Source organism: Salmo salar, chromosome ssa17 (assembly GCF_905237065.1).
Source record: "Salmo salar chromosome ssa17, Ssal_v3.1, whole genome shotgun sequence".
In the NCBI taxonomy this organism is placed as follows: Eukaryota; Metazoa; Chordata; class Actinopteri; order Salmoniformes; family Salmonidae; genus Salmo; species Salmo salar.
This window is the reverse complement of record NC_059458.1, coordinates 70,214,644-70,238,821: the sequence shown is the minus strand read 5'-3', so window position 1 is coordinate 70,238,821 and position 24,178 is coordinate 70,214,644. Positions and strand designations below refer to the sequence as shown.

The window sequence follows — 24,178 nt, the reverse complement described above, 5'->3', positions numbered from 1 at the left end:
GGGTTCAAGTAATATATCTTTCAAATACTTGTAGCGTTTGCTTTAGCCCGTCAAGAGTGCCAGGCGGCAGAAGTTTGTACTTGTGGGACTGTTCTATTGGTCCTTTGCAGTAGACAACCTTAATCAACCACAGCTAAGGTATTTGAAATGTTTTGAGTATTTGAACCCAGGTCTGGTATCACCATAGTTCTTTCGGTTTAATTGAGGCTTCATATCATACAGGTCTCTTGAGGTTTTACAACAACTTTGACACCAGGTACAGAAGTTGAAAAGGGTATACATATAGTGCCTTCGGAAAGCACTCAGACCCCTTGACTTTTTCCGCATTTTGTTACATTACAGCCCTATTCTAAAATATGTACATTAAATGTAAAAAAAAATCCTCAGCAATCTACACACAATACCCCATAACGACAAAGCGAAAACAAGTGTTTAGACATTTTTGCAAATGTATTAAAAATAAAAAAACAGAAATACCTTATCTACATCATTTTGCAGACCCTTTTCTATGAGACTCGAAACTGAGCTCAGGTTCATCCTGTTTCCATTGATCGTCCTTGAGATGTTTCTACAACATGATTGGTGAAGCATGGTGGTGGCAGCATCATGCTGCGGAGATGTTTTTCAGCGGCAGGGACTGGGAGACTAGTCAGGCATCAGGAAAAGATGAATGGAGCAAAGTAACGAGAGATCCTTGATGAAAACCTGCTCCAGAGCGCTCAGGACCTCAGACTGGGGCGAACGTTCACCTTCAAACAGGACAACGACCCTAAGCACACAGCCAAGACAGCGCAGGAGTGGCTTTGGGACAAGTCTCTGAATGTCCTTGAGTGGCCCAGCCAAAGCCTGGACTTGAACCCAATTAAACATCTCTGGAGAGACCTGAAAATAGCTGTGCAGCGACGCTCCCCATCCAACCTGATAGAGCTTGAGAGGATCTGCAGAGAAAAATGGAAGGAACTCCCCAAATACATGTGTGCCAAGCTTGTAGCGTCATATCCAAGAAGACTCAATGCTGTAATCACTGCCAAAGGTACTTCAACAAAGTACTGAGTAAAGGGTCTGAATAGTTATGTAAATGTGATATTTTGTATTTGTATTTTTAATAAATTAGCAAACATTTCTAAAAACCTGTTTTTGCTTTGTCATTATGGGGTATTGTGTGTAGATTGATGAGGGAAAAAAACATTTGAATACATTTTAGAATAAATCTGTAACGTAGCAAATTGTGGAAAAAGTCAAGGGGCCTGAATACTTTCCGATGGCACTGTATCTCATTGTAACCCCTTCACATTTTCTCTACTAGATATCATGCCTTTGATTACCCCGTCTCTTGCGGTGTCAAAACAACTTTGACGCTGCGAAGGCTACAGAATTAGACAGGGATACATATTTTGTACTTATCCCTTTACTTGACATCATGGCTCCCATTCTCTTGTGGTCTTATAACAAATGTAGTACCCGGTACAGAATTTATAATTGTCTTTATTGAAGGTAGTTATCTCTCCTGGTACAGAATGTAACAGGGATACCTATTTTGTTCTAAACTCTGTAAACCCAGAAGTAAAATCCAGCGTAATTTGGTTTATGTTTAAGTAGTCTGTCCATGAAAGATGAATTGTGTCCTGACCCCATGCAGCCGACCGGCCAGGGCTGACCTATGAGCAGGTGCTGCGCGGCGACACCTCCTCCCATGTGATTGACAGCTTGGAGGAGGATAAGAAGTACACCGTCAGTATCTTTGCTATCTACCCCCAGGGCCCCAGCCAACCTGTCTCGATCATCGGCAAAACACGTAAGTGACCCTGCTGAATGTGTCGACCAACAGCTAGAATTTTTAATTGTAGTCATTTAGCAGATGCCCTTATCCAGAGAGACTTACAGGAGCTATTAGGGTTAAGTGCCTTGCTCAAGGACACAGACAGATTTATTTCACTTAGTCGCCTCGGGATTCGAAACCAGTGACCTTTTGGTTACTGGCCCAACACTCGTAACCGGTAGTCTACCTCCCTAAAACCAATCCTATGCTTTGAAATCAATGAGTGGGAGTTTACAAGTTGTGGAACACTTCTAGAAAATGGTGGAGAATCAGGATGCTTCCATTGTCTTTGAAAGTGATCTTGAAAATATAATCTAAGTCAATTGGTTATGAAATATATATTTCAATAGAAGCTTAGTGCCCTATTTCACACCTTTCTGACTATGTAATAAGTTGTTATGATTGTCCACTAAGTGGCAGTGTAGCTTCTCCCAACACGTTGATCAGACTTCCAGGCTGTGGTCATGTATTTCACTATCTGTGTGTGATGCAGTTTCTGTTCTCCATCAAATTACATTTGTATAATTTAGGTAAATATTAAAGAAAAGGTATTCATTAGTGTTCCTCCCCTAACTGAGATGTGTGTGTGTGTGTGTGTGTGTGTGTGTGTGTGTGTGTGTGTGTGTGTGTGTGTGTGTGTGTGTGTGTGTGTGTGTGTGTGTGTGTGTGTGTGTGTGTGTGTGTGTGTGTGTGTGTCTGTGTGTGTGTGTGTGTATATATGTGTGGGTTTGTGTGTGTTTCTATTCTGCAGTGAAACTGGTGCCAGTGCAGCAGCTCCTGGTCCAAAACGCCACCACAGACACCGTCCAGGCCCGCTGGGGCTCAGTGAAGGGGGCCACGGGGTATCGCCTCACCTGGTCCTCCTCAGGTACTGGGACCCTATTAGCAGTGTGTTACCAAGATCACCCAGAAGACACACTGAACACACACTGACCACTCAGACACAGTGTCTTTGAAATCACGATACAACATACAGGTTGCATACAGAGTATACAGTGCCTTCGGAAAGAATTCAGACCCCTTGACTTTTTCCACATTTTGTTACATTACAGCCTTATTCTCATCAATCTACACACAATACCCCATAATGACAAAGCAAAAACAGGTTCACATTTACATAAGTATTCAGACCCTTTACTCAGTACTTTGTTGAAGCACCTTTAGGAAGTGACTACAACCTCGAGTCTTCTTGGGTATGACGCTACAAACTTGGCACACCTGTATTTGGGGACTTCTTCCCACTCAAGGACATTCATAGACTTGTCCCAAAGCCACTCCTGCATTGTCTTGGCTGTGTGCTTAGGGTTGTTGTCCTGTTGGAAGGTGAACTTTCTCCCCAGTCTGAGGTTCTGAGTGCCTTGGAGCAGGCTTTCATCAAGGATCTCTCTGTACTTTGCTCTGTTCATCTTTGCCTCGATCCTGACTATTCTCCCATTCCCTGCCGCTGAAAAACATCCCCACAGCATGATGCTGCCACCACCATGCTTCACCGTAGGGATGGTGCCAGGTTTCCTCCAAACATGACGCTTGGCATTCAGGCCAAAGAGTTCAATATTGGTTTCATCAGACCAGAGAATCTTGTTTCTCATGTTCTGAGAGTCTTTAGGTTCCTTTTGGCAAACTACAAGCGGGGTGTCATGTGCCTTTTACTGAGGAATGGCTTCTGTCTGGCCACTCTACCATAAAGGCCTGATTGGTGGAGTGCTGCAGAAATGGTTGTCCTTCTGGAAGGTTCTCCCATCTCCACAGATGAACTCTAGCGCTCTATCAGAGTTGACCATTGGGTTCTTGGTCACCTCCCTAGCCAAGGTCCTTCTCTCCCAATTGCTCAGTTTGGCCTGGCGGCCAGCTCTAGGAAGAGTCTTGGTGGTTCCAAACTTCTTCCATTTAAGAATGATGGAGGGCACTGTGGTCTTGGGGACCTTCAATGCTGCAGAAAAATGTTGGTACCCTTCCCGAGATCTGTGCCTCAACACAATCCTGTCTCGAAGCTCTACAGACAATTAATTCGACCTCATGGCTTGGTTTTTGCTCTGACATGCACTGTCAACTGTGGGACCTTATAGACAGATGTGTGCCTTTCCAAATCATGTCCAATCAATTGTATTTACCAAAGGTGGACTCCAATCAAGTTGTAGAAACATCTCAAGGATGATCAATGGAAACAGGATGCACCTGAGCTCAATTTCGAGTCTCATTGCAAAGGGTCTGAATACTTATGTAAATAAGGTATTTCTGTTTTTTACTTTTAATAAATTTGCAGAAATTTCAATCACATTTTTTTTCACTGTCGTATGGGGTATTGTGTATAGGTTGCTGAGGAATATTTGTTATTTAATCCATTTTAGAATAAGGCTGTAACGTAACAAAATTTAGAAAAATTCAAGTGGTCTGAGTACTTTACGAAGGCACGATCACAACTAACCCACCCTCCTCCCCTCCTTCATCTCCAGATGGCCATAGAGAAAACGTGAACCTGGGGGAGACCTTTAACTTCTACATGATCCAGGGCCTCCACCCAGGCACTGAGTACGCCATCACCATCAACCCCATCTTTGTGGACATCGAGGGCCCTGTCACCTCTACCCCAGCCAAGACACGTGAGTTACCATGGAAACTGGGGCTATGTACAGGATGAGTCAACTTTTGAACATTATGGTTGTGTCCTAAATGACACTCATTTTAGCTTCATAATACAGTTCTTTCTACCAGAGCCCTAGCAGTGTGCCGGCCGAGGCCATCTCCCTTCATCATGCAGCTGTTCAATGACTAACATTCTATCCATAATGATAGTTAAATTCTCTCTCCTCTCTCCCCTCTCTCTCCCGTCTCCCTGTGCCAGTGGAGAGCAGTGCAGTCCAGACTCTGAAGGCATCGGCAGTGAGCACCAACAGTGCCATGGTCTCCTGGAACTCTGTCCCTGGGGCCACAGGCTACAGACTAGCCTGGGGGCCCACTCCAGGTGACCTCTCACCTCTTGCACAATACAAACCAAAGCCCTTCCCAAACCCCCCCCCCCTACCCCCTAGACACTTGTGGAGATCTGAGGGGATTTGATTTGATAGGCTAGGTGGAATGTTTTACCATATTGCTTATCCCTGTCCAATCCTCTCAGATCTCCAGAAGTGTGTATGGAGCTAGGGGCTAGAGGTTCTTTCTTGACAGGACCTCTATCTCTCTCTTTCTCTCTCCAACCCTCCCCCCAACCCCTCTCCTCTCTCTCTTTCTCTTTTTACTCTCTCTCTTCCTCTCTTTCTATCATACTCTGTCCTCCTGTCCTGCCTTTGGGCATCTCTTCCTCTTGTCATCCTTTCTCTCCCCTCTTTCTTTCTCTCCCCTCTTCCTTTCTCTCCCCTCTTTCTTTCTCTCTCCTTTTTTCTCTCTCATGCGTGATGTATCTCTGACGATGTTCAGAGTCTCCCCAACTCTGTGTACCTACCTACCACCCCTCTGTCTCACCGTGTCTATCAAAATCAGCATCAGTAGAACATAGAACATGATTGGAGGAAGATTCTGCAGCGGGCTTATGGATAAAAAGAAGGTGGGGGGGTGTATTTGATGTCACCCCTCTGAGCGTCCCTGTGGTGACACGACACAGATCCTTTGAAATGCCAGGACTGGGCTCCCCACCATGTCACTCGGTAGTACCAGCGTCATTTCCATGTGACAAGCTGGCATCATGGCCACCCCCTCAGAAAACAGGAAAATAAAAGGAGAGATGGAGGGATACGTGGGTTGTTTTAATCAGGGGACGGGCTTCTGATGATGTTCATATGGGGAAGACAGGAAAGGGGGGAATGTGTGAATAAAGGAGTGTGTGTGTCTGAAAGTGAGAGAAAAGGGATTGATCAAGCCAGATGAAAAGATGGAGGAGGGATAGTAGGGTGCCTTCTCCTTTCATGTGGAGATGATGATGAGAGTTATTTGGGGGTTTAGGTTGGGTTTTGTTCACGCATCCTCTTCTCATTGCCCTCACGACTGGTTGCCTTTTTTTAAATAACTCGGGATGCTTTTAATATCAACAGAGCTACGCTTGGAAACGAAAGGTATCATCAAACAATCCCAATGTCTGTAGAATTACTTGCTTTCGATGATTTGATTGGCCTGTAATGAGCTGTAAAGCAATGTGAAAGGGACAAATTGAATGGAATGGTCGTTAAGGGATTCATTAAGTTGAGTACAAAGAGAGACCTAATTGCTAATTAACTAATTTAATTTAAGCTACATAGTGCAAACATTTTGCAAATTATCAGACACAACTCAAATGAACACTCCATTGGTCCAAAGGAGTTGGCCTCCAATAGCAGGTGATTATCATTATGGGCTAAACACTAAACTGACTTTAGATCAGGGCTCAGGCCCTAACCCTCCACCTACTCCATTGTTATGTGTGTGTTATTCCTCCAGAGTTTGTGGGTCGGGACCGTCCTAGGCAGCTGGCTCTGAACGGCTCCACCACAGAGCACCTTCTGAAGAACGTGGTCCATGACACAGAGTATGTTCTGTCTCTTTACGTCCTGTTTGGATCGCTGGTGGGACCCGGCGTCTCAGCTACCTTCCGCACCTGTGAGTCCAACGCGTCCTCTTTCCTAGTGAAGTGTATTTTCATCACTACCCTGACGACTTCCCCTTTATGTAGCACTCGGTCGTATCACCCATCATGCAGTATTGTTTTGTGTTTTCATGTTCAGACGCCGCTCCTGATTTAGTTTTCTCTCTATGTTCGTTCTGATTAAACTCAACGACTGCACCTGCTTCCTGACTCCCTGCGTCTTCGTCATGTTGCCTTGTATCCCCTCTTCTCTCTCCGCTAGCTCCTTTGGGATATGTGTCTAACTTCCAAGTGACTTCCTACACCAGTTCCTCCATCGACGTGGAGTGGAGTCCCGTCGTGGGGTCCACCGAGTACAAACTCACCTGGAACATCGGTACTGTAGTGGGCTTCTTGTTCCAAATCCTAAATATAACCTTATCCCAATTGCAAAGATTAATGTAGCCTGTGAACTTGCAGTGTGTGTGTGAACACATGTGTGGTGTGTGTGTACACGTGTGTGTGTGTGTAAACGTGTGTGCGTGCCTGAGTCTTCTAATTTGCTGTGTTACACAGATGGCAACACTCCCCAGTCCCAGTATTTGGACCGCAGCGTTCTGTTCCACCGCATTCAGGGCCTCAACCCAGAGACAGTCTACATAGTTAGCATCCACGCTGTCTACGGCAACACAGAGGGGCCAGAAATCTCCCTTTCACAGCTCACAGGTACCTGGAGAGAGTATGGGGTAAATCCTAACTTGTGCATGATTTTCTTCCCACAGTGGTGATGGTGGGTATTGGACCTTTTCACTTATTCATGCGTTGATGTCATTGGGAGACTGAGTGAATTTTCCACTCAAGTGGAAGCTAGGATTTGTCCCTATGATGTCAGTGGAGTCTGCAGTCACAGCAATGTGCTTGGTAGGTGCTGTATACAAACAACTCATTTAAGGAAGGGGCATAGATTTTTTTTTCAAGCAATTTCTTTGGTTGGATACTGGGAATCCAAACGTATATACATGGAAACGCATGTAAGCAGTGGTTGACGTTGTTGTCGGTAATGTAATCACACTTATGGATGGGAAGCCCTCACAGTCCACCGCTGTATTTCCAAGAATATTGTATTTCTAAGATGTGTGATTTGAACGAGACAGACCACCGTTATTTCAATCAAGTACAGGCGTAATTGAAAAGTGATGATCCATTCAGACCAGCCTTACTGATTGAACTTTCGTAAATACATTATACGGAAAATATGGAGTGTAACACTGAGTCACAGCCATTTACATAAACCCACAGCCCGGTGGAGGAAGTCCTGATATTGTAATTAAGTAGGAAGATGTAGAACGTTACGCCCCTTGTACCCTTGTAGACTGGTGGTGCCCTTGTTTGATTGACGGGCCATATACTTTGAGCTTCCTATTTTAACCGCGGTTCCCTTTGTTGACACTTGAGGCTTGTGTTTTAACCACTGCTGTGTGTGTGTGTGTGTGTGTGTGTGTGTGTGTGTGTGTGTGTGTGTGTGTGTGTGTGTGTGTGTGTGTGTGTGTGTGTGTGTGTGTGTGTGTGTGTGTGTGTGTGTGTGTGTGTGTGTGTGTGTGTGTGTGTGTCACTGCTGCCTGGCATGGTTGTTATCATCTAATAATTCTGAGTTTGTTTCTACTGTTAGAAACTCTGAACAGAAAGTACTTAATTTACATTGAAGAAGTCCATCCAGGCTGTTGAATGAGGAACATTGTCACAACATTTATAATGATAATTGATTGTATATGTATTCAAGGTATGCTCAAAGCGGTCAACATTGAAAGGCAGAAACTCACCTCATCCACCACCGATATAGCATCCATGTAGCGGCAGCCATTTTGTGGCAGAAAGCTCACCACATATTTATTGTTTATCTTAAATGAACCTACATCTATTGTTGATGTGGTTCCATCAGCGTCGGTGACAGAGTCAGAGCTGATCCAAGCGATCAAGGAGGTGAAGGTGGTGGATGTCGGAGTCAACTCCTTCATACTGACCTGGAGGAGAACACCTGGGGTCACTGGCTACAAGATCTCCTGGAGCCCCTTCCATGGTGAGGACCACACACATGTATGGACACACCCACACGTTGACACACAAACACACACCACCAAAGCCACATATACTACCCACCACTGCGACCTGTATGCTCTCGTTGGCTGGCCCTCGCTTCATATTCGTCACCAAACCCACTGGCTCCAGGTCATCTATAAGTCTTTGCTAGGTAAAGCCCCGCCCTATCTCAGCTCACTGGTCACCATAGCAGCACCCACCCGTAGCCCGCGCTCCAGCAGGTATATCTCACCAAAGCCAATTCCTATTTTGGCCGCCTTTCCTTCGAGTTCTCTGCTGCCAATGACTGGAACGAACTGCAAACATCACTGAAGCTGGAGACTCATATCTCCCTCACTAACTTTAAGCACCAGCTGTCAGAGCAGGTCACAGATCACTTCACCTGTACATAGCCCATCTGTAAATAGCCCATCCAACTACCTCATCCCCATACTGTTGTTTATTTAATTTATTTTGCTCCTTTGCACCCCAGTATCTCTACTTGCACATTCATCTTCTGCACATCTACCATTCCAGTGTTTAATTGCTATATTGTAATTACTTCGCTACCATGGCCTATTTATTGCCTAACCTCCCTTATCCTACCTCATTTGCACATACTGTATATAGACTTTTCTACTGTATTATTGACTAAGTTTGTTTATTCCATGTGAAACTCTGTGTTGTTGTTTGTGTCGCACTGCTTTGCTTTATCTTGGCCAGGTCGCAGTTGTAAGTGAGAACTTGTTCTCAACTAGCCTACCTGGTTAAATAAAGGTGAAATAATAATGTTCAAAATGAAAAAGTAGGCTCTATCTCAATTCGTCTTTCATGCTTCCTTGCATCCCCTCACCTCCCTCTTGTATTAAAGGACATGGTCCCTCCCCACAGACCTAAGTTCTTCAAGGTGAGGCGAGAGGCTGTGAGGCATAAAGGAAAGATCATTGTGAAATAGCTGTAGGCTATCCTGCTGTCCCGACCTATATATATCCCAAGCATGTTGACCTCTCTGCCTCTAGGTGGCGATGAGAAGTCCCAGCTAGTTTCTTCCTCCACTACCTCCTTCACCATCCCTAAGTTACAGGAGAGCTCGGCCTATAAGATCCAGGTGGCATCTATGGTGGGGGGCCGAGAAGGGAGCCCGTTCCTGGTCACTGCACGCACCTGTGAGTACTGAACTATGGCTACACCTCTCAGATATTCCTCTGGATAAGAGTGACTGCTAAACGACTAAAATGTAGACCTGTCACACGTCTCTACTCACCTAGCACCACCACCTAGCCCAAAACGTAGCAGTAAGGTATCTTAAAGTTATTCCGTGTGGTTGAGGGGATCAGTTTGAGCAAGGCCAGGCGCAGAACCGATAATCTTGATCAGATAATGAGTAGTTATTTGGGATGCAAGGTGATTTGTAGATCAGTGAGTCTGCACAGTCTGACTGCGATGTAGCCATTCTCAAACACTTAAATGATGTGTTGGATGTGTTATGTTCCAGTGGACCTGCCCAAAGTGAATGGTTTCGCAGCGCTGGACACCACAGACAGCAGTACCTCCCTCAACTGGATCAGCGTTGCCGGGGCTTCTGGGTATCTGCTCTCCTGGAGGCACATCTCAGGTCAGAGGTCAAAGCACAGCCAATCACATCAGGCTGTGACACCAGCACAGCCAATCACATCAGGTTGTGACACCAGCACAGATGATCACGTCAGGCTATGGCCTCATTCAAAATCCTTAATAATGCTTTCCCTCCTCAATCAATCTAACCATACAGCACATTACTTACAGAGGATGCAATTCAAAATGCTTAAACAAATACAGTTATAAAAGGTGAGAAAGATAAAAAAAACACTGTTTTGAAATGTGGCAAATAAAAATGGTAAAACTGTCACGTCCTGACCAGTAAAGGGGTTATTTGTTAGTATAGTTTGGTCAGGACGTGGCAGGGGGTATTTGTTTTATATGGTTTTGAGTGTGTGTTCATGTAGAGGGGCGTTTGATTTATGTATTCCGGGGTTTTTGGTTTAGTTCTATGTCTGTTCTAGGGTATTTAGATCTATGTTTAGGTAATTGGGATTGGGGCCTTCAATTGGAGGCAGCTGGTTATCGTTGCCTCTGATTGAAGGTCCTATATTTAGGAGTATGTTTGTTATGGGTATTGTGGGAGGTTGTTCTTTGCACTGCTGCATTTAGCATGCAAGACTGTTAGTTCGTTGTTTTGTTTATTAAGTGTTCACAAATAAAGTTAAGATGAGCACTCGACCCGCTGCGCCTTGGTCCGCTTACTACGACGTCCGTGACAAAAACAATTATTTAAAAAAACTGTGGACTTAAGAGACTAATGCATTTGAATAAATAAAAATACATAAAATAGATAGTATAAATTAAATAAATAGTATGGCTAAAAGCACCCTAAGTAAAAGCACCCAGAACCAAATTGTTCAGTCTGTCACAACAGAAGACTACTTCCTGGAGATTGTATCAGCGTGAACTATGCTAGGTTTCATCTTACCCATTTTTTTTTAAGTGTGAAGGGTTTGGAGGCCATAATTAATAGAAATCATCATGTAGGCACAATAAATATTATCCGCAGCGGTGAATTCAAGATGAAAATGGTGATTTTGTCCTGTAAATTGTCAATTGTTCCAAACTGTTATTGTGATGGGGAACCTTGGAATTGTATGTGTTTTTACAGTGATGACAATTGCTTTGTGTTTGTCACTTTTTACAACCTCTCTGACCAACCAGAGGACAATTTGTTCACAATGACTTGGCTAAAGGTTAAATAGATTTTATTATTTTTTTACCATATATGGGTACACTTTTTCTCTTCAGAGTTGGACACCAAAAAGGAGAAGCTTGGTCCTTCTGCCACCATGTTTAAGCTGAGTGATCTGCTGTATGGCAGGACCTACATCTTCACCATCAGACCTGTGTATGGAGAGGTGGAGGGACCCATCACCTCTATCCACCACAGGATAGGTAAAGCTTAACACCTCTTCACGTTATGGCTCCAGCTCACTGGAACAGTAAACAACGTGCTCACTCAAAAACGACAACAAAAACAATTGTTGAGTGCTGCTATCCTAAGCTGTAAGAAATGCAACGTTTGGAGAGCTGTCCATGACATTTTTATACACTTCACTAGAAACCGTCTATCATACAGGAAACCCAATGCTGGTTCATGTACTTACTAGGTCATGACATAAGTTATTACTCAGTAATTACTATGGTGTACAGTAGGTGTAGGACAGGCTAGCGGTTAGAGCGTTGGGCCAGTAACCGAAAGGTCGCCGGTTCGAATAACTGAACTGACAAGAGGAAAAATCTGTCTATGTGCCCTTGAGCAAGGCACTTAACCTTCATTTGCTCCAGGGGCGCCGTACTAATATGGCTGACCCTGTAGAACAACACAATTCACTGCACCTATCCGTGTATAAAAATGTCATAAATAATGTATACAGTATATCATGTGAAATGTGTCCAAGCACAACACTATGCTACTGCATATGAATCTAAAACACTGTCTATTTCCTTTCAGTGGCCAAGGACCGTCTTCTGGTGCCTGTCCAGTCTTTACCCGCCACTCCTTCCCCTCTCAACCCTCACACCCTCACCGCCTCCCACCCCAACGCAGCCAAAGCCACCAAAGCCCACACCCGCTCCACCGTCACCAAAGCCCCCTCCAAAACCACCGCCGGCATTGCCAAGAAACCCCCAAGCACCACCGTTGTCAAAACAGCTGCAGCCACCACCACCTTTATCAAAACAGCTGCAGCCACCACCAGCGTCGGCCATCTTACCAGCACTACCAGAAACATATTGGTTTTGGATACAGAGACAACTGTTGGACCAGGGCCAGGTAACAGAAGTATTTATAGTACCTATATAGATGAATGGCTGTTAGGCATTACAATCAGAGCAAACTGACAGACCCTCAGAATAACAGCACTTACCTCCATTAGAAACTGCTTCTTAAGACCCTCAGAATAACAGTACTTACCTCCATTAGAGACTGCTTCTTAAGACTGAAGATGTTCCTTTAGCAATGTTCTGTCTGACAATAATAATGTCTGCTAACAACCAATATCACTGTCACCATGACCTGTGCTTCTTAAGACTGAAGAATAACAGCACTTACCTCCATTAGAGACTGCTTCTTAAGTCTGAAGAATAACAGCACTTACCTCCATTAGAGACTGCTTCTTCAGACCCTCAGAATAACAGCACTTACCTCCATTAGAGACTGCTTCTTAAGACCCTCAGAATAACAGCACTTACCTCCATTAGAGACTGCTTCTTAAGACTGAAGAATAACAGCACTTATCTCCATTAGAGACTGGTTCTTAAGACTGAAGAATAACAGCACTTACCTCCATCAGAGACTGCTTCTTAAAACTGAAGAATAACAGCACTTACTTCCATTAGAGACTGCTTCTTAAGACTGAAGATGTTCCTTTAGCAATGTTCTGTCTGATGATAATAATGTCTGCTAACAACCAATATCACTGTCACCATGACCTGTGTCTGTGTGTGTGCGCACCTGCGCGCTCGTTCCTGTGTATGCGTGTGTGCCTCCGTGTGTGCCTCCGTGTGTGCCTCCGTGTGTGTGTGTGTGTGTGTGTGTGTGTGTGTGTGTGTGTGTGTGTGTGTGTGTGTGTGTGTGTGTGTGTGTGTGTGTGTGTGTGTGTGTGTGTGTGTGTGTGTGTGTGTGTGTGTTACAGTGTGTGGCAGGGTGAAGGCAGACATAGTGTTCTTGGTGGATGAGTCATGGAGCATCGGATCCAATAACTTTGACAAGCTCAAGGACTTCCTGTTCCGGGTTGTCACCTATTTCCCTGTGATTGGTCCTCAGGGCACACAGGTCAGAGGTCACACACCTTAAGGTCCTGGCCACCCTCACCTTGGCTTGTTCTTTTAGGGTCTAAGGTCTGAGTTGTTGTTGAAAACTTTGTGACAACGTTTAGATTCAATATGCTAAAAGCTGAAACCTAAAAGCACAGGACATTTGCAATCATCTTCCTTTTTCAGACCGCCCAAAGTATGTACCCTGGTGTATCTGTGTAAACAGCATTCTGTTATTGCCTCTTGCTGTATTTCATTCAAACTTTATTTTCTATATAGGCAATATGAAGGGGAATGATACATGTTATGATAAGATTACTTTGTTATTGAATGTACAGTACCAGTCAAAAGTTTTGACACACTTACTCATTCAAGGGTTTTTCTTTATTTTACTATTTTCTACATGATGTAATAATAGTGAAGACATCAAAACTATGAAATAACACATACATGTATGGAATCATGTAGTAACCATAAAAGTGATAAAATATATTTCATATTTAAGATTCTTCAAAGTAGTAATGCTTTGCCTTGATGACAGCTTTGCACGCTCTTGGCATTCTCTCAACCAGCTTCATGAGGTAGTCACCTGTAATGCATTTCAATTAACCTCTCTAGGGTAGGGGGCAGTATTTGCACGGCCGGATAAAAAACGTACCCGATTTAATCTGGTTATTACTACTGCCCAGAAACTAGAATATGCATATAATTGTTTGATTTGGATAGAAAACACCCTAAAGTTTCTAAAACTGTTTGAATGGTGTCTGTGAGTATAACAGAACTCATATGGCAGGCAAAAACCTGAGAAGATTCCTTACAGGAAGTGCCCTCTCTGACCATTTCTTGGCCTTCTACACTCTCTTTATTGAAAACTGAGGATCTCTGCTGTAACGTGACACTTCCTACGGCTCCCATAGGCTCTCAGAAGGCGGCAGAACGTTGAATGATGACTTTGCAGGCCATGGCTGAAAAACAGTAGCGCATTTGGATAGTGGTCGATCAGAGAACAATGAGACTGGGGCGCGCGTGCACGAGAAGAGTCCATTTTAGATTTTTAGTCTTTGAACGAAAACAGGGTTTCCCGGTTGGAATATTATCGCTTTTTTACGAGAAAAATCGCATAAAAATTTATTTTAAACAGCGGTTGACATGCTTCGAAGTACGGTAATTGTCACGAGCGGAATGAACAGTTTAAGGAGTGAGTCAAGCGCAGGAGACTGAGGTCCGTTGGAACAATCTTAATTTAATAAATCCACGGGTAAGTTTCACATACGGCTGGGAGCATAACCGTCAGGAAAAATGACAAAAAGAAGCTCCGCTCAAAAGGCAGACGGGGCGCAGCCCGGCAACCCTAATGCCCATATAATATAAGTAACACCACACGGAACAACGAACAATCCCGCACAAATCCTAGCTAAACACAGACAGACTAAATACCCCCCCACTAATGACAAACACAAAACAGGTGCAAACAAAAAACAGACATAACTAATAGACACTGAAACACAGATCGGTGGTAGCTAGTAGGCCGGCGACGACGACCGCCGAGCGCCGCTCGACCGAGGAGAGGCGCCACCTTCTGTGGATGTTGTGACAGTAATGGAATATTTAGAATTTCTTTGTCACGAAACGCGCCAGGCGCGTCACCCTTCGGATAGTGTCTTGAACGCACGAACAAAACAGAGGATATTTGAACATAACTATGGATTATTTTAAACCAAACCAACATTTGTTATTGAAGTAGAAGTCCTGGGAGTGCATTCTGACGAAGAACAGCAAAGGTAATCCAATTTTTCTTATAGTAAATCTGAGTTTGGTGAGTGCCAAACTTGGTGGGTGTCAAAATAGCTAGCCCGTGATGGCGAGCTATCTACTCAGAATATTGCAAAATGTGCTTTCACCGAAAAGCTATTTTAAAATCGGACATAGCGATTGCATAAAGGAGTTCTGTATCTATAATTCTTAAAATAATTGTTATGTTTTTTGTGAACGTTTATCGTGAGTAATTTAGTAAATTCACCAGAAGTTTGCGGTGGGTATGCTAGTTCTGAATGTCACATGCTAATGTAAAAAGCTGTTTTTTGATATAAATATGAACTTGATTGAACAAAACATGCATGTATTGTATAACATAATGTCCTAGGAGTGTCATCTGATGAAGATCATCAAAGGTTAGTGCTGCATTTAGCTGTGGTTTGGGTTAATGTGACATTATATGCTAGCTTGAAAAATGGGTGTCTGATTATTTCTGGCTGGGTACTCTGCTGACATAATCTAATGTTTTGCTTTCGTTGTAAAGCCTTTTTGAAATCGGACAGTGTGGTTAGATTAACGCGAGTCTTGTCTTTAAAATGGTGTAAAATAGTCATATGTTTGAGAAATTGAAGTAATAGCATTTCTAAGGTATTTGAATATCGCGCCACGGGATTCCACTGGCTGTTGAGTAGGTGGGACGATTTCGTCCCACATACCCTAGAGAGGTTAACAAGTGTGCCTTGTTAAAAGTACATTTGTGGGATTTCTTTCCTTCTTAATGTGTTTGAGCCAATCAGTTGTGTTGTGACAAGGTAGGGTTGGTACACAGAAGACAGCCCTATTTGGTAAAAGACCAAGTCTATATTATGGCAAGAACAGCTCAAATAAGCAAAGAGAAATGACAGTCCATCATTCCTTTAAGACATGAATGTCAGTCAATCCGGAAAATTTCAAGAACTTTGAAAGTTTCTTCAAGTGCAGTCGCAAAAACCATCAAGCACTATGATGAAACTGGCTCTCATGAGGACCGCCAAAGGAAAGGAATACCTAGAGTTACCTCTGCTGCAAAGGATAAATTCATTAGAGTTAACTGGATCTCAGATTGCAGCCCAAATAAATGCTTCACAGAGTTCAAGTAACAGGCACATCTCAATTTCAACTGTTCAGAGGAGACTGCGTGAATCAGGCCTTCATGGTAGAATTGCTGCAAAGAAACCACTACTAAAGGACACCAAAAATAAGAAGAGACTTGCTTGGGCCAAGAAACACAAGCATTGGACATTAGACCGGTGGAAATCTGTCCTTTGGTCTGATGAGTCCAAATTTGAGGTTTTGGTTGCCAACCGCCATGTCTTTGTGAGACAGAGAGTAGGTGAACGAATGTGTGGTTCCCACCATGAAGCATGGAAAAGGAGGTGTGGTGGTGTGGGGGTGCTATGCTGTTGACACTGTCAGTGGTTTATTTAGAATTCAAGGCACACTTAACCAGTATGGCTACCACAGCATTCTCCAGCCATACACCATCCCATCTGGTTTGCGCTTAGTGGGACTATAATTTGTTTTTCAACAGGACAACGACCCAAACCACACCTCCAGGCTGGGTAAGGGCTATTTGACCAAGGAGAGTCATGGAGTGCTGCATCAGATGACTTGGCCTCCACAATCACCCAACCTCAACCCAGTTGAGATGGTTTGGGATGAGTTGGACCGCAGAGTGAAGGAAAAGCAGCCAACAAGTGCTCAGCATAAGTGGGAACTCCTTCAAGACTGTTGTAAAAGCATTCCTCAAGAATCTGGTTGAGGGAATGCCAAGAGTGTGCAAAGCTGTCATCACTGCAAAGGGTGGCTGCTTTGAAAAATCTCAAATATAAAATATATTTTGATTTGTTTAACACTTTTTTGGTTACTATATGATTCCATATGTGTTATTTCATAGTTTTGATGTCTTCACTATTATTCTACAATGTAGAAAATAGTTTAAAAAATGGATAGGTGTGTCCAAACTTTTGACTGGTACTGTAGGTTATTGCCACTGACTGTCCCGTCTCTCCCCTCAGATAGCAGTGGTGCACTACAGTGATGAACCAAGGATAGAGTTCAAACTGAATGATTACAAGAACAGGAACTCTGTACTAAAGGCTCTGAGAGGAGTACGCTATGGAGGAGGCAACACCAAAACAGGTACACACACACATACACACATGGACACATACACGCACACACATACAGACTGACATTCTGTCTGCGTAGAAAAATGTTAGATGTCTATAAGCTTTGAAAGTGGAGACCTCACAAACGTCCAAAAGTAAACTTGCCTTGCCTTTTGGAGACAGCTTTGTATTTGTGTAACTAATTAACTGTTAATAAGTGAACTGTTTCGCCCAGGGCTGGATTACCTAATGGGCGCACAGGGCATGTACCCCTGGAGGTCGGGTGCCCCCCAGATAGGATATGATAGCAAAATGTGTAGAATTGCAGGAAATTAGCTTTAAACTGCTAAATGTTCTCTCAGCCTCATGGCAATAAGTGAACAATAGCATGAGATGAGCTATAAAACAGCCATTTCTCTCTCTGACCCATGGCAAAAAGTGTAGAATTTTCTCTAAAACTCCAGCATTTTCTCATAGCTTTATGGAGGTTGGTGCCCCGGGTTCTCAAATGCGGTAGTCTGGTGCTGCGTGTGTGTGTGTGTGTGTGTGTGTGTGTGTGTGTGTGTGTGTGTGTGTGTGTGTGTGTGTGTGTGTGTGTGTGTGTGTGTGTGTGTGTGTGTGTGTGTGTGTGTGTGTGTGTGTGTGTGTGTGTGTGTGTGTGTGTGTGTGTGTGTGTGTGTGTGTGTGTCAGTGGAGGTCGGTGCCGTTTGAAGATGAGGGAGGATGATTATTGTTTTTATGAGCATGGCCTTATTTCTATTACAGCATATTGGATGACTGTCATTCATATTCCATTCACCCAGCTCAATGTAACAGCAATAGGTTTAGCTACTACATGATAGTCAAATTTTCCCTGTACCCATCATGAGGTTGCTACAACCTAGCCTATGAATGAAAGTTTACAACGTAGGTGCACACAGGTCGAGAGAAAGATTTGAGGTGACAGACAGTGACACACAGACAGACAGTGACACATTCAATACCGTCTTGCACACTCTTGCCTGCATCTAGCTGATCTACGGTGTAATCATTAGTCCAACAGTTGCAAAATAGAGTTTCTATTGGACAAATTCAGTTATGTTTATCCCCTTTTTGTTACGTTTGCTTTTGTTTAAGAAATGTTTAACAGAATCTGCACAATGAATACACCCCTGATCACACGCAAACACAGTTCTCTTTCATAGCAGCCACATACAAACTGCTCATTGTATATATAATTCCTTCTCACATCTATCTACGCGCTCTCTTCCTCTTACCTTTTCCCTTCACTTGTGGACTATCTGTGACCAGGTGAAAAAACATTTCCAAGTCATACAGCCTACATCATTGTCAAGTCATAGTCAACAAAGCTACTAGAACTAATGCGTTAGTGTACAGTCAGCAGCAAGCAGTTTAGGAGTTGCACTGGCGGGCCCCGGTAGCAATACATTTATAAAACCAAAAGCTTAACTTTACTTGGAAGAGTTCCAGTGTTGGATAGCGATAGTCAGCTACCTCCCCATCCCTTCCTCTCTGTTTGAGCCGAGTGTTTGAGTTGGCTTAACTAGCTTGTTGCATTCAATGCAAGCTAAGTGAAAGTGAAAAATATATATTATGAAATATAGCTAGCTCTCTCTCTCTCTCTCTCTCTCTCTCTCTCTCTCTCGCGCTTCTCCTTAATTTTGATTTGATTTATTAAAAACTGTTCAGCTGTTGTCTCTCTCTTTGAGTCAACCAACTCACCATATTTTATGTACTGCAGTGCTAGCTAGCTGTAGCTTATGCTTTCAGTACTAGATTCATTCTCTGATCCTTTGGTTGGGTGGACAACATGTCAGTTCATGCTGCAAGAGCTCTGATAGGTTGGAGGACGTTCTCCGGAAGTTGTCATAATTCCTGTGTAAGTCTATGGAAGGGGGTGAGAACCAAGAACCTCCTAGGTTTTGTATTGAAGTCAATGTACCCAGAGGAGGACAGAAGCTAGCTGTCCTCTGGCTCTACCATGGTGCTACCCTACAGAGTGCTGTTGAGGCTACTGTAGACCTTCATTGCAAAACAGTGTGTTTTAATAAATTATTTGGTGACGTGAATATATTTAGTATAGTTTTATCTAAAAATGATAACTTTTTAAATGTTTCACTATTTAAAAAAAAATGAAATTCTGTAGGGATGGTCCTCTCTTTCCTCCTGTGAGAAGCCTCCACTGGTGTGTGTGTACATATTTATAGTGATATTGCCAGTGAATGTATTGTTGTTCCACAGGGAAGGGGATGAGCTACGTTCTGAAGGAGCTGTTCCAGGAGTCTCTGGGGATGAGGCAGGAGGTGTCCCATGTCTTGGTGTTGCTGACAGACGGCCGGGCCGTGGACGATGTGGAGCAACCCTCCAGGATCGCACAGGCTTATGGTCAGTTCAGATATCAGTGGTCATACTCTACATACTGGGGGTCAAAGGTTGTGGCTAGATGGTAAACAGCTACGGACAGAAGTGACTTTTCATAGCAGGCTAGGAGTGCATTTTATCTCATCGTTAACCCTTTTCCTAACCTTAACCTAATTATCCTAACCTGTTACGTTAATTCTCCTAACCTGCTACAAAAAGTAACTTCCGTTCGTAGCTGTATACCATCTAGTCAAAACCGTGGTCAATGTCTTGGGACGTCAAAGGATTGTAGCCATTTTGTTCTTGTTGATTTGGAGCCGTTGCTACTGACACGCAAGCTCCTGAAAACATCTCTTTAACACAGATGAATCTACACAGGCATATCTCACCTGTCTTTGATACATGTAGTGATATCCAGTAGCTGGTCCTTGTCAGAAGCCTTTGACTTTGCATATTGTTGAATATTGCTTTGTATAACATTATATCATGTATTTTCAAGTTCTTCTGCGATATTGACTCCACTCTCAGGTGTGAGTGTGCTGGCCATCGGGGTGGCCAATGCAGACATGGACGAGCTGAAGAAGATAGCGCATCCAGCCAACTACCAGAACATCTTCTACGCCAGGGACTTTGATGACTTCTCCTCCATAGAGAGAGAGTTCATCAGCAACATCTGCAGCGAGGCGCTGCTCTCCGAGTTCAGACAACACGACGAGGTACAGAATACACACGTCTGAATGAAACTAATATATCATTTGAAATGAAAGGTACTACATCAGGACTTTTTGGAACAACATGCTTGTTTTAAAACATTCTAGGTTGCTGATAATGTCTGCTCGATATGTCTCCTTAGCTGGGATCATAGTTAGTTAAGTATGAAGTGTGGAATGTTGACAAGCAACCAATTATGACAGAGATGTGAAACTCAGCTGTGTGTCGGAGTGGGCTGCTCTCGCCCTCCAGCTGGAATTAGAATGTTCTCGAGGTAGAAATGATGATTTAATTAATAATGACCTATAGCCTCTGATTCAAGGTCATATAATAAGGTCAACATCAATGTGTTTGACCTCTTTTATTAGTCTGCCCAGCTGGACACTCCAACTGATGACCCTGATGAGCTGACCAAACCCCAGGGCCCCTGCCCCTTACAGTGCAAGGTACGTCCTTCTCTTAGTCATCATCATCATTACTGTTATCATAAACATTACTATTATCATCATCACCATCATCATCATTGCCTTTTTCATTATTTGTGTCAGCATTACGTGTCCCAGTTTGTCCAATAGAAATCGTTCCCTCCCAGCAACCAGTTCTGCTAATGACTTCATTCCTACCAGTTCTGCTAATGACGTCATTCCAACCAGTTCTGGCAGTGACTTCATTCCTAGCAGTTCTGCTAATGACGTCATTCCTAGCAGTTCTGCTAATGACGTCATTCCTAGCAGTTCTGCTAATGACGTCATTCCTAGCAGTTCTGCTAATGACGTCATTCCGACCAGTTCTGCTAATACCGTCATTCCGACCAGTTCTGGCAGTGACGTCATTCCGACCAGTTCTGGCAGTGACGTCATTCCGACCAGTTCTGGCAGTGCCGTCATTCCGACCAGTTCTGGCAATGACTTCATTCCAACCAGTTCTGGCAGTGACGTCATTCCGACCAGTTCTGGCAGTGACGTCATTCCGACCAGTTCTGGCAGTGCCGTCATTCCGACCAGTTCTGGCAATGACTTCATTCCGACCAGTTCTGGCAGTGCCGTCTTTCCGACCAGTTCTGGCAATGACTTCATTCCAACCAGTTCTGGCAGTGACGTCATTCCGACCAGTTCTGGCAGTGACGTCATTCCGACCAGTTCTGGCAGTGACGTCATTCCGACCAGTTCTGGCAGTGCCGTCATTCCGACCAGTTCTGGCAATGACTTCATTCCGACCAGTTCTGGCAGTGACGTCATTCCGACCAGTTCTGGCAGTGACGTCATTCCGACCAGTTCTGACAATGATGTCATTCCGACCAGTTCTTGTAATGATGTCATTCCGACCAGTTCTTGTAATGATGTCATTCCGACCAGTTTTGGCAGTGCCGTCATTCCGACCAGTTCTGGCAGTGCCGTCATTCCGACCAGTTCTGGCAGTGCCGTCATTCCGACCAGTTCTGGCAGTGCCGTCTTTCCGACCAGTTCTGGCAGTGACGTCATTCCGACCAGTTCTGGCAATGACGTCATTGCGACCAGTTCTGGCAGTGCCGTCTTTCCGACCAGTTCTGGCAATGACGTCATTCTGACCAGTTCTTGTAATGATGTCATTCCGACCAGTTCTTGCAATGACGTCATTCCGACCAGTTCTTGCAATGATGTCATTCCGACCAGTTTTGGCAGTGCCGTCATTCCGACCAGTTCTTGTAATGATGTCATTCCGACCAGTTCTGGCAGTGACGTCATTCCGACCAGTTCTGGCAGTGCCGTCTTTCCGACCAGTTCTGGCAATGACTTCATTCAGACCAGTTCTTGCAATGACGTCATTCCGACCAGTTCTTGCAATGCTGTCATTCCGACCAGTTCTTGTAATGACGTCATTCCGACCAGTTCTTGCAATGACGTCATTCCGACCAGTTCTTGTAATGACGTCATTCCGACCAGTTCTTGCAATGACGTCATTCAGACCAGTTCTTGCAATGACGTCATTCCGACCAGTTCTTGCAATGCCGTCATTCCGACCAGTTCTGGCAGTGCCGTCATTCTGACCAGTTCTTGTAATGATGTCATTCCGACCAGTTCTGGCAGTGACGTCATTCCGACCAGTTCTGGCAGTGACGTCATTCCGACCAGTTCTTGTAATGATGTCATTCCGACCAGTTCTTGTAATGATGTCATTCCAACCAGTTCTTGTAATGATGTCATTCCGACCAGTTCTTGTAATGACGTCATTCAGACCAGTTCTTGTAATGACGTCATTCCGACCAGTTCTTGTAATGACGTCATTCCGACCAGTTCTTGTAATGACGTCATTCCGACCAGTTCTTGTAATGACGTCATTCAGACCAGTTCTTGTAATGACGTCATTCAGACCAGTTCTTGTAATGACGTCATTCAGACCAGTTCTTGTAATGACGGCATTGCCCACTGGGCTCCTTCTTTAGCTGACCTTTGACCCACTGTCATTTGGAAACATGGACTGACCTTTATTTGATTAATAGATTAATCTCTTTCTCCTTTCTGATTCACTTTCAAAGGGGCAGAAAGGTGAAAAGGTGAGTACAGTTATATTTAGTTACTTCTAACTTGGTGATTAAATGAGATATTTATGTTTACCTTGTTCTCCTTTTCTCTGTATGTCATTCACAGGGAGATGGCTCTGGTAATGGTGGACTGGTATGTTCTACACCACAATTTAATTCATTCATTCATTAAGTCTTTCATTTATCCACCCATTCATCCATTCATCCAGCCATTCATTCATTCATTCAGTCATTCATCTATTTATCCAGCCATCCATCCATTCATTGTCATTCATTCATTGTCATTTATTTATTCATTTATTCATTCATCTGCCATAATTCCATGACATTTGTTTGATTACAGAGACTCCAGCAAAACACTGCGATGTTTGAGTCAATTGGCCTCAAGTCCAAAGGAGAGAAAGGAGAGAGAGTAAGTGGTAACTCTCATCATACATTGTCTATGTAGGCTATCATCTATACACACTGATACAGTAGAGTGCTGTGCCCTTGAGCAAGGCACTTAACCCCAACTGCTTGAAGATCACTGCCCTGCGGCTGGTCCTGCGCTGCTCCCAGCCGTGTGCGTGCGTTTTGTTTGATTGTTTGTTTCTTTTTTATTTCTGTATAAATATAACCCCATAGCTGATGTTATGAAACATGAAAGGCACCGTACCATCAAAGTGGCAGTGTGTCAGATTTGATGATGACAGTTGACAGAATCGCTGCTCTTTATTCTTCTGTAGCATCTGACAGTTAGGCATTCAACAATCTGTCTTCCAAGTTTCTCTAAATATTTGTTTGGTCCTATAATTGTGCCGGTACACTGAAAAGAGCATAACCAGTAGAAAACATTGACTTAAAGCATCAACTCCAATTTAATCCTGCCATTATAGATAAACAAGCTCACTTATAATAAGCCATTTTATACACAGAAGATCTCTGCTAAACACAGTCAAGCTGTTTATATTTCTCTCTGTGATTAGCGTTAACTTTGGAACGAAATTGACTAGAAATAGAAAGATGCTAATGTCTGTAAGTGAACAACCCACTGGGCACACACTGGTTGAATCAACGTTGTTTTCACATCATTTCAATGAAATGACGTTAAACCAACATGGAATAGATGTTGAACAGACGTCTGTGCCCAGTGGGAAGGGAAGGATAAAAAGATGTTTAAAATTCAACGCTAGATGACTGAATTACAGGCTACATAATGTAGGCCTAAATATTTAAATGATGTTTAACTACATGTCATGTTCAGTTAATGGAGTTATATTTGTAAGCTACATTGTCTGTAATTTATATATATTTCATGATGTGTAAGAACATGTGTGCTGTGATGTGCCAAATGAATCTGTAATTGAGTGTAATTACTATAGGGTAAGCATTAGAATAAGCTGCCTCAATAATAGCAGCCATTAGGTGATAAT

At 43.6% G+C, this 24,178-nt stretch overlaps 1 protein-coding gene across 1 annotated transcript in view; it reads left to right on the top strand.

Moving 5' to 3' along the window:
• LOC106609601 (collagen alpha-1(VII) chain) overlaps window positions 1-24,178 on the top strand; it is a 96,086-nt gene that overhangs the window by 23,103 nt on the left and 48,805 nt on the right. Inside the window, exons 10-29 of the mRNA XM_045698655.1 lie at window positions 1,640-1,795; window positions 2,571-2,687; window positions 4,273-4,419; window positions 4,662-4,781; window positions 6,227-6,385; window positions 6,634-6,747; window positions 6,927-7,076; window positions 8,290-8,427; window positions 9,446-9,592; window positions 9,922-10,041; window positions 11,259-11,405; window positions 11,965-12,285; window positions 13,148-13,287; window positions 17,081-17,204; window positions 19,415-19,558; window positions 20,063-20,250; window positions 20,614-20,691; window positions 22,761-22,778; window positions 22,873-22,899; window positions 23,110-23,178. Coding sequence (XP_045554611.1) covers window positions 1,640-1,795; window positions 2,571-2,687; window positions 4,273-4,419; window positions 4,662-4,781; window positions 6,227-6,385; window positions 6,634-6,747; window positions 6,927-7,076; window positions 8,290-8,427; window positions 9,446-9,592; window positions 9,922-10,041; window positions 11,259-11,405; window positions 11,965-12,285; window positions 13,148-13,287; window positions 17,081-17,204; window positions 19,415-19,558; window positions 20,063-20,250; window positions 20,614-20,691; window positions 22,761-22,778; window positions 22,873-22,899; window positions 23,110-23,178 — 2,624 coding nt within the window. The remainder of the gene's footprint in view (window positions 1-1,639; window positions 1,796-2,570; window positions 2,688-4,272; window positions 4,420-4,661; window positions 4,782-6,226; window positions 6,386-6,633; window positions 6,748-6,926; window positions 7,077-8,289; window positions 8,428-9,445; window positions 9,593-9,921; window positions 10,042-11,258; window positions 11,406-11,964; window positions 12,286-13,147; window positions 13,288-17,080; window positions 17,205-19,414; window positions 19,559-20,062; window positions 20,251-20,613; window positions 20,692-22,760; window positions 22,779-22,872; window positions 22,900-23,109; window positions 23,179-24,178) is intronic.